The sequence below is a fragment of the Medicago truncatula genome, chromosome 4 (assembly GCF_003473485.1).
Source record: "Medicago truncatula cultivar Jemalong A17 chromosome 4, MtrunA17r5.0-ANR, whole genome shotgun sequence".
In the NCBI taxonomy this organism is placed as follows: domain Eukaryota; kingdom Viridiplantae; phylum Streptophyta; class Magnoliopsida; order Fabales; family Fabaceae; genus Medicago; species Medicago truncatula.
This window is the reverse complement of record NC_053045.1, coordinates 59,919,746-59,933,808: the sequence shown is the minus strand read 5'-3', so window position 1 is coordinate 59,933,808 and position 14,063 is coordinate 59,919,746. Positions and strand designations below refer to the sequence as shown.

At 34.0% G+C, this 14,063-nt stretch overlaps 1 protein-coding gene across 2 annotated transcripts; it reads right to left on the bottom strand.

The window, feature by feature from the left end:
* Positions 1–360: 360 nt before the first annotated feature.
* On the bottom strand, positions 361–7,319 carry LOC11445778 (auxin response factor 19). Of its 2 annotated transcripts, XM_003609922.4 has the most exons (14): positions 7,016–7,319; positions 6,498–6,916; positions 5,442–5,554; positions 5,248–5,343; positions 5,090–5,146; positions 4,803–4,958; positions 4,608–4,692; positions 4,153–4,243; positions 3,900–4,064; positions 3,605–3,800; positions 3,370–3,508; positions 1,359–3,208; positions 1,065–1,255; positions 361–975 (listed from the first exon to the last, which is right to left on the bottom strand). In XM_003609922.4, the coding sequence occupies exons 2-14, from the start codon at positions 6,538–6,540 to the stop codon at positions 795–797; spliced, it is 3,363 nt and encodes a 1,120-aa protein (XP_003609970.1). In that variant the 5' UTR covers positions 6,541–6,916; positions 7,016–7,319; the 3' UTR covers positions 361–794. The 2 variants fall into 2 exon arrangements, with proteins under 2 accessions (XP_003609970.1, XP_024638199.1); XM_024782431.2 differs by lacking the exons at positions 5,442–5,554; positions 6,498–6,916; positions 7,016–7,319 and having other exon boundaries at positions 4,803–4,983; positions 5,248–5,333.
* Positions 7,320–14,063: the final 6,744 nt, after the last annotated feature.

The window sequence follows — 14,063 nt, the reverse complement described above, 5'->3', positions numbered from 1 at the left end:
CAATCGAGCATAAGAAAATACATCAATGAATTTAATTAGAAAGCTTTGAAGTAAAAACAATACAAGAGTCCATTGATGTAAAATAAATCAGTTTAGTCTTTAATTAATTATATAAGATTGTGCTATTTAAACCTTGATTGTATGACTAAATAAGTTTTTATTGAGATAAAAAATGTGCAGACGCCAAAGGCAAATGATGTAAAAGCTGCCTCTATCACCTGGATAGAGTTAACCAGAAATTGAAGTGCAATATGCTCAACATTAGAAAGGTTGAAAAAACTGAGTTTTCTACGTTCATATTAAACTTTTTCCATAACTGCGGCCATGGAACAGTGTAGACACTATGCACAAGAGCAAGAATTGGCATGCATACTAATTGTTTACGTAATCATTAGATACCTCATTTCTGTATATAACTTTAACCATCACTTTAAGTAGAGGTAAATAAAAATCAATCTCACACAAGAACCATCATATAATACAGTAGCTACCTATACTGCTGTACCATGCAAAAATAAAAAAAATCCTAATCCAGCATTCAAAAGAAAAGCTGATTCCAGGGTAGGATCTGTAACTGTAAAATTAGTAATAGATCTAAACTAAACTTCTCACCGTGTAATGATAGAAACAAAGATGACGCAGTTTGTGTCAACCGCATCATTTGCAATGAATATATCTCCTTTCCATTGGAGATGTATAATAGAAGAACCAACCAGATGTTTTAAAGGTTTAAGTTGGCTCTCTGCCACTCAATGAATGAGTTGACTGCTACAAAATTTCGGTATTTGACATCCTCACCTATTGAATGAGGCTGCAGAGTTATCATCATACTGTCCCCTCCATGCATTGCCACTATCTGTCCCACTGGATGCTTGATTTGGGATTGTAACATTACCTAAATCCCCATCCAAACTCATTTGCTGCACCTCAGCAGATGACAATATCTTTATACTCTGAACACAACTTACAAATTCCCTGCAAGAGGTTATAAGTTGATGGTCAAGAAAACAAAGTAAATTTGCAGAAACAGTAGTCTACAAACAGTTAAGGAAATAACTACTTACTCCCAAGGATCATCACCAACAAGAAGAATGTCATTTTCATGATCCACATATACTAACTTCCAGTCAGTCCTTTGAGGATCTTCTAGTTGCCCTTCAATCCCAAACATTCGTGCTAAATCATACCGGAGTTCATCATATCCCTTGTAACGGGTGACGTCAATACACCTTCCAACAGAGCCACGCTTTTGAACCTACAAAATTTGAATAGCATTTGAATGCATGATCTAAAGAATAAATTTAAAATAACAGGCAATGCTAAAGCATTAGATCTGTAGTCGTCGTAGAATGACAAACCTTAGTATATGTTCGCATTCGTTGATTTTGATTTGCCCGCAAGCCATTGTTCAAAACCCCAGAAGTATCATTAATGCCAACATCATTTGAGCAACCAGGCTTAAAAGACATGTCTGGCAATCCAAATGACTGTGAGCTGATGTCAGCAGTGGACAGCTCGGTTTCAATGTCTCTTGGAGCAGCATCATAATTAGACAACAAATTTTGAAGATCTTTTTGAGAGTCAAAACCCCTTGAAAGCATAGTATCAGACATTAGACCATCAAGATTAGAGTCAAACGGCAGATTGATTCGAGGGTTTGATTGGACATCCCCTTCCATGCAGAAGTTGGATAGTGGCAAATTCTGTTGAACGTTGCCAGGATCCAGACAGTATGATGTTCCAGAAGAAGCTTCCAGTTGATCAGTAGTTGTACCTTTATATTTTAGCTGGTCAGATCCTTTTACATTTGAGAACTCGTGTTTGATATGCATGTCAGACTTACTCTGAAGGTCATGTATCAGATTACTGGTGGGCTCCACTGCCAAGATCCCGCCTATTGTAGTTGGTACTTGTTGATTTCTCTTCAGGAGGTTTGGTTGAGTTATACGGCAGTTATTAGTAGATGGCGATGTTGAGCATGATGGAGCCTCTCCATCTGTAAGTGTAGAGGGAACTCTAGTAATTGTGAGTGGCTTCTGTGTATTTCGGGTTTGATTCACAGAAAGCTGCTGTGATTGCATAAGAGACGAAGAAGACAAATTGTTGCTGTTGAGAAGCTTCTCCGTCGAAAATGCATTATTGCCAAACTGTTGATTGTGATGTTGGGATATAGGAAGCTGTGATAATTGCTGGTTTTGTTGGTTAGTATTTTGTTGCTGTAGAAGCTGAGATTGCAAAAGTGGGTTAGACGTCGAAAGAAGTTGTTGTTGTTGCTGCTGCTGCTGCAATTTTTGCAAAAACTGTAGCTGCAGTTGTTGCTCCGAGGTGTTTTGTTGAGACATTTGAGTTGCTTGAAGATTTGGTTGCACCCTCTGTGGCTGGCTTTGTTGCAGCGCCTGCAGTGAAGATTGTTGTGATTGTGTCTGTTGCTGCTGCCTCTGTGAGAGACTCGCTTGCTGGTCTATCTGTTGATGAAATTGTGAGTCATGTGGCAGGGATGTCAGTGGGAATGCATTCTTACTGGCTGATTGGATACTTTGCTGGAGTGGGATACTTCCCTGGAGCAACTGTTGTTGTTGCTGAAGCTGAGCGTAAGCTAGTGGTTGCGGTTGTTGAAACTGATTTGTAATCTGGTTAGAAGCAACTACACCATTATTCATAATAGCATGTTGAGATGACTGTGGCTGTTTCTGTAGCTGATGAGTAATTTGTTGTTGTAGCAGTGTCAGATTTTGTGATTCAGGCAGCTGCTGTTGCCTTTGTTGCTGGAACTGGTTCATTGGTATTTGTGACAATGACTGCAGCTGCTGTTGCTGTTGTTGTTGCTGCTGCTGTTGTTGCTGCAGCGGCTGCTGCTGCTGCTGTTGCTGCTGAGGCCATGATGTTGGGGACTGTTGCAATTGGTTGATTTGATTTGGTAAATTAGGTTTGTTAAATTGAAGATTTGGTGCAGAGAGGGCTGGAGCTTGGAAACTTAATAATTTGGATGGGTCATCGGTGCTAAGATTACTATGCAGAGTATTAGACGAGAGCATGGATGGGAAACATCCTGATTGAGCACCTGAAAACTGATTTTTCTGCTGCATGCTCATCCACTGCACTAAACTCAAACCAGGGAAGACTGAACTTGAGGCATCCTTCATGCCAAAGTCATCTCCAAGCCAGGGCATAGCTCTCTTGAAAGAATTTTCTACATCAGACCCGTCATCTGCAAAACAAGACTAAACATTTAACACAAGAAACTTGATTTCACTTTCTTAACGCCAGGTCGTTAATTATAGGAACAGTGAAATTATTGGAGAACCAATGACATGATAGCAAGAACTTTTCAACGAAAGCTTAATGAATTAAGACTGTAACTCTTACTACCTGGCATGCCAGGGTGGCCAGGGAAGTTTTGCCTGAAAAAAGGAGGTGGACAAATATAGAAAGGAGTCACTACTGGTTCAATATCCCAAATTGAAACTCTGCTTGGGCGTTCACCAGCTGTCGATTCATCCCATCCAACCTGTAAATAGTCCGAAAAAAACTCCCCAATAAGCTCGTAAAGAAGTTCGGTATTACTACAGTAAAACAAGTACTATAATACACCTTTTAATAATACCTGAAGATTGCGCCATTGTGAATTTTTCCATCGGACAGGATCCAAGTCACTAATTCCTGTAACTGTACCCATATATCTACGTACTCCAGACTCCTCTGTTTCAAACATCATTCTAAATCTCATTCCAAGAGACACTTGAGTGTACATGGCTTTGTTATACTTGGCCAATGGAACAACAAATTCGGAGGGGCTGGCCCTGTTAAATTGACCGTTTTCTGTAAGAGACTGTCACAAATATTTCAATGGATGCCACTCCATGTTATGTATGATAATACACATACATGCCAAATATTACCTTGGATTGTAATATATAGTAAATGGACTGTTATTTGCAGCAGCATGAGCGGCAGCAGCTAAAATGCCAATATGCATACTGTCACTGGATATTACTGATGAAGAAAGCGCTGGCTGCTGTCTATTAGCGCGCCTCAAGCCTAAAAGAAGTTGCTGTTTTTCATCTCTAAAAGTAATCAACAAAAATTTGCTCAGAAATTGTGGTTAAAAAATCTCTGAAATTCCGACACAAAAGATATATATATATATCTTACCTGATAAAAAGAACAGAATCTCCAGCAAAAAGTCTCTTTGTGCTGATAAATACACTCCAACCAGTAGTCAACAGATGTCTCTTTGGTTGCCCTGTAGCCAATGGTCTATCAATTTCAGCATTCAAACTTCATAACACATGAATTACACAGCTTTATATTTTTATATTGGTCAAATCATTTAAAAGATGGTTCTAAGATTATTGAAAAAAAAAATCTTCTGTATTGACAGTCTCAATTTTTAGTATGTGCTTCATTTTTACAAAAGTGATGCCTTTGTCATACCAATAACAAGATAATATATGCCTACAGGGTTTAGAAAGATAGAATGTAAAGGTGCATTAATAAAGCATATACTATACTACTGGTGCATCAATAAAGCATACACTATACTAATGATTATATATGATTGGAAGATGGCAATGAATGAAGAATATCTAAAATAGAAGTGGAAATACCTCTATAAATATGTCTAAATGCCCATGTATTGTCATGTAGATCTTTAGCAACAAGCTCCTGAGCGGGAGGTTGCATGGAAAAATCCTATCAAAACACTTTGGTCAGCATAGACAAGAAAAACCAAAAGGGTCAGATAAACCTCTACCAAATTTTGCGAAAATGAATCAAGAGATATGAGAATGTTGTATACACACCAAAGGTGGGAATATTTTCTCAGCTGCTCTACGAGGAACAGAAAATCCACCATGAGTGCTTGTGTCACTAGCAGTTAGAGTTTTGCAAAAGAATTCGGTAGGTTGACGGTTTTGTTTGAGACCAAAATCTGATGCCAATATTGCATCCTTGTCATACTGCAGAAGAGACAAATGAGACAATCTTTGGTATAGTTACTCATCATTAGCTTGGAAGAGGATGTCAAAGAAAAGTAAGGAACTAAACATGCGATGCAATAACAAATTCTCAAATTGAGCAGGTAACCTACTTTGTTTACAGGTTGAAGTGTCATTTGTGCGTAGACCTCGTCAGTTTCAGGATCAGCCTGCTCCAAAATAAACAAAATCACCAATAAATCACAAGTTGATGGAATATACATCATAAACTGTATATAACAGCCACATCACAAGCAGAAAATGCACCTACATGCAGGGCAACATTGTGAAGCATGCAAATCAACTTGGATGGAAGATTGGGGTAACTGGGTATGAAGTCGGTCTGTTTTTGCATGGAAGCCGCAACCTGAAAGTTAAAGTAGTCAAAGGAGACTTCATCAGCAACCAAAATACAGAAATATGAATCCCACGACGCTCATAGAATTCATTGCTTAAGAAACATACTTGCTCGCTGTGTCCTTGAGGGAAGTAAACCACAAGACTTCCAACGGGTGGCAAGGAAACCAAAGGTCCAGCACAAGCATGCCATAATTCTGAATTGATGGTCTTCCTTTCCCCTATTGTCAAAATAAACATAATGTTACTCCTTTGAGCAGACACATACAGATAGGCTTTCTCTTTATTTGTACGATTAGACAGAAAGAATAAAGACATAACTATAGAAGCCATGTTTTATAAAACACAATAAAATACAGTTTCAAGAACTCAGAGAAACACAACTTCACGGAGAAATATAAAAAATACAAAGAAACAAAGTTCTTCAGTGCCAAAAAGAGAAACAGATCTTGCATTATTAGTAGCATATTATCAGTAGATCCATAAAGAATATGCTAAGAAGGTCATCAAATTCAGGTGAAAATCCTTTTCTTTTTCAAATTCTGACTACATATAAATCAGAATCAGATTCTCACAGAAAGCTACCACACAAACATATGAATGCTTTTCCTTCTTCCAATGAAACTAAGACAGCAACAATTGACCATTTTTCACAATTTTCTGTTACTACACTCTATTGCAAACCAAACTAATATGCTGCTTTTTAATAATACGTAAACAAGTCACACAAGGACATTAATCAAAAGCAAATTAGACTTTTACTTCAATTCAGAAGAGAATAAAATATGACATAAAGAACAATGAAAGGAAAAAATATACAACGATTAAAGACTAATGACTAGACCATGAACCAAAATTACTCAAATCATGGTGAATTAAGAAAAATTAAAGTAAACATCAGTAACAAGAGAATTGAGATGGAAAAAAGTTCCCTTCATCAATTTTCAGAAGAAAAATTAGTCAATTATTGCCTTCATCACATCAAAGAAAACATATGCATATTTTTTTCTCCATGAAAAAACTATTAAATCAATTTGACAACATATAATTAGCATCTTCCTTGAAAATAATCAAGTAACTGAGCAGGATCATGTTTGATTGGAAAAATAAATAAATAAATAAATAGAAGACAAAAGCTCAAATAGATAGAAAGAGAGAACACACCTTCTCCTGAATTGGGCATGTATCCATTGTTTGGAGCCTTCATTATGACCTAAGAAAACAAAGAAGACTCCAAACAAATTCAACACCTGGTTTTTTCTACTAGCAAGATTTGAACTTGTTGCTCAAGTTTTCCACAGAACAAGACAATATAGTATTAACTTCAATTCATGGAGTTGAAAAATCTCCAAACAAACACTGCCTACAACAAATTTATCCACTAATATCCAATAGAATCAACAAAAAGATGACCCTTTTACCCTTTTCTCTGAAATGCATCCAATTACTAACTTAACTTTCCTTCACACAGCTGAAAAGGGTATCCAATAAATAATCCTAAAAATGGAATTTTTTATGGTTGGAGAAACCCAAACGCCAAAAAATCCAACCTTTTCAGCTTAAAACATCTGCCTCAGCAAAATCTGTGCAGAAGAAAAACTATTTCAATAATAGCAAACACCAAACAGTAATAAAAAAAAAGATGAACCAAAAAAAAAAAAGAGCACTTTGCAAAAACTTACCCTCCTAGATCAATCAACCCAACAAACATAATCATAGTATTTTTGTGTGGACACATGAAGAGAGAAAAGTGTCCCAAAATGGGTAGGTAGGTAAGTAAATAGTGTTTTTGTGGGGATTGAGAAAACAAAGGATGAAGAAGGTTGGGATCAAACAAGAGAGAAAAGAACTAAGTTGTTTGTGACAGAGAACAAAACAAAAGCAAAACAGCTTTTTATTTTTCTTCTGTGTGTAAACTGAGCAAAGCCGACACGAAATATGGTTAAAATAACAACCAATGAAGGTTACAATATAAGCAGAAACACATAGTACATGCTATATTAACTTTGCTTAATTCCCTTTTCTTTTTAAAACAAAACTTTACTTAATTAACATGCATACTTGTATAGTTACGCATTAGTTATGAGAGTCTCTTTTAGTTTAACTAAAGTTTTAAATTTAAACTCGAGTTTAGCCTTACAATAAGGTTCAGACTTTTGAAAAATAATTTAACCACTCATTTAAGTTTCCAAAAGCTCTCGAAAAATTAATCTTTATAGTTGATGTTATATGCAGAGAATACCTAGTTTAAATTTAAAATAGTTACATTGAGGTGAGTGCTTTGACACAATATTCGTTGTGGAAAATTTTTATGTTCCACGTAAAATTCGCATTATATCTTGTCTTTTTTTTTTTTTTTTTTTTGCTTGTAAACACTTTAGACTGTGTCATGTCATGGTTCTAAGTGAAAAATGCTTCGTGAGGATATTTGAATTAACGTGGTGATATTTTTTTGTTGATGGGATGTTAAATTGCGTAAATGAATGAATATTACACAAATAAAAAATTGTGTGAACGAAGAGAAGTGGAAACCTAGAGGGAGCTTGGGTTCATGGGATGTGATATGCGAGTAGATCGTTTGTATTTCTCAAATAGAGGTTTAATATATAATGTACCGATTTGACTCTCTCTCATATCTCTCTCCTTCTCTCATATTTCTATTGTTCTATTTCCCTCTCTCTCGTCTCTATGTTTCCTATGTATCTTTTCTATTTTTCTCTCTTAGAAAAATCTCCTCCCTCATATGTATTCATTCATATGCATGTATGTAAGACGTTGTTAAGTTATACTAACCTAAAATTATTAAAGTCTAAGTTAGTAAGTGTGTATTTTTTTCATACGAAGTAAAAAATTATTCCCATTTATAATAGACCTTTATAATATTATTAACAACCTAATCTTTGATTATTATCAACTTATAAAATTACTAGAAAGATATTATTATTATTTTTGAGAGAAAAGATATTATTTAGAATTTGACTCTTTGAATGTATTTACTCTCATCAATAAAGAATTTACGACTCATTATTTTGCATGTTTTTCTTATGTCGACATTCCTCGTTGCAAAGATCACCCTTTTAAAGGTTAAATGTAGTTTTGACCCATCAAAGGTTAAAACGTGATTCCATCATCTCTTCTTTTCTCATCGCTCTTTTTCCATCATTACCCTACAACTCATCATCATCTGCACCAAATTTTTCATTAACTCCATCTAATTTTGTTAAGTTTCATCTATTAGTTGTTAACTCAAAACCCTAATTTTCTTCTCATTTGTGTCCATTTCTTTTCCTACTTTCTAGATTTTGGAGTACCAAAAATGGAGAAAAATTGTACAGCTCGTCTCGTGATTCTAATATTTTATGTGATAGCAAAATTAAGAAAACACATTTTGAGAGGAATTATCATTGAACGGTCCTAGTTGAACAATTGCCCACCTTCCTTCACCATGAACAATCGTCGTCATTCTGCATTGTCTTCTTCTTTCTTCTCGTTTCCTTCTTCCCATTATATTGTTTTATTTCGTTTCCTTTTACCCATATTTCGTTATAAAATGTATGTCACAATGCACTTTAAAAAAAAATAAAGCAATTTTTGTCTTTCAAATGTGATCAACTAGAATCAAACATTTAGCAAATGAAAGAGCATATCTGAGTTTTTCGGTCAAAATCTCAATGGGGGACTTGCAAATACAAAATAGATTAACTTGAGAGGCTAAAATTGAGCAATTGAATCTTCGGGGATAAGATCGAACAATTGTGAAACTTTGAGGGTCAAAATCGAGTAGTTGAAAATTGAGAGGTCAAATTCGAACATTGTAAAACACAGGCGGAAAAATTTAAGTAAATTTTATACTATCACACAGAATAGAACATAATGAGTTGGAGCGGAAAATAGCAAAATGTAATGATCAATATGCCTGAGCATATGATAGGTGTACATGCACATGGGTTTGTCCATATTTGCCCACCAAAATAGTAATAAGTGACGACAAATTAAATTAAATTTAATTGAGTTGGGTTTCGTTAATTCTTCTTTAATCTTGTATGTCTTTAAAATTACATGAATTATAGATTATAGACATATCTTTGATCAAATTAATATATATAGTGTCATTCACCCGTAAACAACTCTGATGACCAAGTGTATTTTTTTTTAGTTTTTTTTTTGTAACTCTAGTGAAACACTATATGCATGATAAGATGAGATGTTAGTATTCGTGTAGACAATGAGTGACACATGCAAATCTTTTGGATGGATCCACTCACTAAACCACCGGTAAGACTTAACCCGTGAATTTGGCATCAGTAGGGAGAAGTTTGGTGGGGTTAAAGGTCTTTATGGTTTTTTGTAGTATTCCTCGGATGATTTGGGTGACAACACATAAAGATGCTTTAGGGTTACTCTGGACGTGCACCAGCCAAAAATATTAGTCATAACTCATAAGATAAGACTCGTACAACATGCATATTTAATTGCTTGATTCATTAAGATTTTGTAGGTATATATGCTTTTACAAAAATATAAATAATTTATTTGATAAAAGAAGAATAAAATTATTAAGGATAACTTTTTTTTTTAGAAGTATTAAGGAGAACTTGTTTGTTGATATATACATGCAGTTTTTTTTTACGACTAATTGATACCTGCAGTTCTGTTAACACGACTTTAAATACAAAAAATTAACATGCCATTATTCGTCTATTAGGTTAGGTATCATATATATCAATTTGGGTAAGCATATATGATAGTCATTATAGAATAGACAATGGATTGTAATATGCATGAGTTAGGGTTTAAATTTCGAATATTCAATTTATTCATCTTAACTCTAAATTATTTTCATTAGATCACTTAACAAAAAAATTATATATATCATATCCAACAAAAGTGTTAATGTATCGAATAATTCACCATACATTAGATGATCAAAGGGGGCATTAAAATATTCCCTATTTTCCAGTTCAAACATCAAATGAATCAATTGATTGATTGAACTCATGAGGTTCCATCAAAAAATATTATTTAGAAGAATCTGAATTCAACTCATGAAGGAACAACTATTGTTCCAACTTTGTTTAGCTTCTAACCGACCGAATTTCAAATTAAAAACAAATTTTCAAAACATGAGGAATGTTAAGAAGCTTTTTTAACACTTAATTGCGGAAATGTGTGAAAATAAAAAAGAATAAATTTATTTATGTGTCGTGATTAGATTGAAAACAAAAGGGAGTTTCTTTTAAAAATCGTATAAGTTAGCTACCGATCATATAAAGATTCGTTAGAATATACTTATTTATTTTTATGAATATTTTAAGAAGTGATAACTAAAAAGTGGTTGAATGTATTGTTAAAATACTAGTTTATCAAAACTAGTAGGTGTACAATGGATTTAATGACCTTTAAGAGAGACATGAATTTAATTATTTTAAGGAAAGAGAAAATGGGGACATCCCTTAAAAACACATACGAACTTTTATCTCATTTTCTATTCGCGTCCCAAACAAACCGATTTACAATGGAGGAAGGAAAGAATTGAGATGGCCACGAAGGAGTTGAAGGCAGAAGATTGAACCACTAATCACTAATTAGATCACCACCACCACTCAGGTGATTCAACTATATCTTCATTTCAATATCAAGTCCAAGTGTTTTCAATATATTTCCTCTCATGGGTCCAATTTGAGCATACACTTTAATGGCGCCATTTAAAGGTGGGGTTCAATCAATCAATTTCAGATTCCTCCCTCCAACAACTTGAAGATAAAGACTGGATTTGGATGAGATGAATCTTAGGCAAATGATTCATTTGGATTTGTTTTTGAGAGAGCCAGAAGGTTTTGAAATATGACACCCTACCTATCAATTATACAGAACATAAATAGCCAATCGAGTTTATAATTCAATTGATAAAGAGTTGACTCATAATAACTTATAATTGATAATGTTTTTTTTTTTTTGGTTAAGTAGCCTAGTGGTTAGAGCTCACACAATTTAATTGTGAAGAAGTGGAGTGTCTGGGTTCGAACCCCGATGGGATATTGATAATGTATTTCTTTCAGCAATGATAGCAATGATAAGTGAACACGAAAAAAAACAAACACAATACAGACACCACTATATTTTTATGCGGTATTTTTCATTTATTCACTTTTTCTGTTTTTTTTCCCTGTTGTTACTGTATCTTTCTCTCACTCCCTTCACTAGTAGTTTCTCCCTCATAGCTCTCACTTCATCTTCAACAATGAGATCCACCGGAAAAAGCCACAAATCCATCACCGGAAAATCCTCCTCCACGTCGGAATCTCGCAAAGATCGCAAATCATCATCGTCGCCGACACCATCACCGCAGCGGTTACCGTTTGATTGCGGTGGTTGAATTGGAGTTTGCTTAATCTAGATTTAGATTTATGTTTATATGATTTTGTATATGGTTTTGTAAATTAATCAGTGATATAAAAGTAGTTTAAAATTTGCATGACTATTCAAATTTGTTATGGTGATTATGAACGGCGGCGGTCTCTCTCACTGGTGGTGGTGATTGACGAGCTGGAGAAGAAAGGTTGCGATTCGGTGGTGGATTAGGACGGCGGGTTGGTGACTGATGTCGACGGCTGAAAAATGCGGTGGTAAGGTCTGAACTGTGTTTACAGTTCAGAGATGGGAGAGAAAAAAGAGGAAGACGATAAAGAGGGGTTGCAGCTGAAAAATCAATTATACCCCTAGATTTTATTGGAAATTACGAGTTTGCCCCTGATGTCATTTTTGTGTCAAAAAATGTGTGTTTATATATCATTCCTCGTTTCTTTTGTGCTGCGTATTAACAAGTCGTGTATTTCTTCGACTCAACGAATTGGAGATGCAACTAAAATTTATCCATTCCTTCGGTGTATAAATAGACATCTCATCTCATTAATATAGTTTTGATGTATAACATTTATACCACATTCTTCTTTAAAAAAAAAGCATTTATACTCCATTTATACACCGATATTGGTACCATTATATTCATTTAGGAGGCGTTTGTTTTGGGGAAACACAAATTATTCCCATGAATAACATACATGGGAATGAAAATATGAAAATTTGATTCATGAGTATTTATTAAAATAAGTGTTTGGCAACTAACTAACTTGACATTTTTAGGAAAATTGGAAGTTACATTTTTTTTTTTAATCTAGGCAGAATATCGTGGGAATGCACATTTTCACCTCTTTACATGAGAATAAATTCATGGGAATAATGGAAGTTATGAGAAGTTACTTCATTCTCACAAACCTTTATATCTAGGAATATTTTTTTCTAAACCTCATAACAAACATGAGTATAATCATTCCCTAACCATGTATTCTTGAGAATGTTATTCTTAACCTTCAAACAAACACCTCTTTATACTTCATTGTGGATGTAAAACATTTATAAACCACTTTACTACCGTTATATCCAATAGTTCTGATATGTAAGTGGACATCTCATATAAATGTCTACCAAGGGCTATAATTTTATGAGTTTAATTTCTATAGACACCAATACTGCAGAATGTTTTACATGTACATCCTATAATGTATTGCTATGTTAATTAATAAATAATGATAATTTATGTATTTTTAATTATATTAAATAATGTGACAATATGTTGTTTAATGTATATGTAAAATAATTTTACACTAACCACGATACATATTAATTAAATCCATATTATACATGTCATCTGTTTTTGTCCCCTGTATTTGAAACACCCCACGCTTCTTTTCTTTAAAATTATCTAAACCACGTACTCAAATGCATACATGTTTTCCATCTAAAATAATAGAAGGTTGAATATGAATTGAATAATGCATCTGTCAACTCCTAAAAAAAATGCATCTGTCAAAAAATGAAAAGAATAATAATGCAACATAAAAGAAGAGAATTCCTAATTAACTCCATATAGTATATTGCATTGCAATAAATCATCGCCAGGCTAAGTATTATTGACCTTCACGTGGATTTGTGATGATGATTAATGATGCTTTTTTCTAAGGTCATTTTCATCTCTTAACAGGTTGGTGCGGAACATCATTAGATTAGATTTTTATCTTTTTTTAGGGAAGATTAGATTTTTATTCTGAAGGGTCCATCATTAGGATATATATTAGATTTTTTTTTCTTCATAATAATATGTTAATGAGGATGTTAAAAATGCTCTTAACCATTCTCAATATTGAGATCTTAACCAAGACCTAATACATAATAAATATCTTCATCGAGGAATTTTTTTTGGGTTTATTAGGACCCATGAAGCATCTCATTCTTAATTGGATTCCACAATATTTCAATAAATTAATCATTTTGCACTATTTATTTGACATGATTTGTTTATTGATGAGACTTGTTTAAAACTTTTGTCGAAGGTGCCGCATTGGAGTGATTGAATGTTTATAAGTTACTGTTATTAAAAAATTATAAATAAATGACGTATCCACGTGAGATCCGTTTAAATCCTCAAAATTGAGGGTCACTATTATGGATGCTCTTACAACATTTATTGAAAGGAAAAATCCTCATAATTAATATTAAATTATTGATTATAAGATAGTAAATGGGCACGTAAGAATCTCTATATCGAACTCGTGAAAAATTACTTGTAGGGACATTAATATGTATAGGTTGAAGTTTGTACAACGAAATCTTCACTTCGATCTAGATTAATCGTATGTCAGTTTAGTTGCTAGACTATTTGACAAAAAGAAG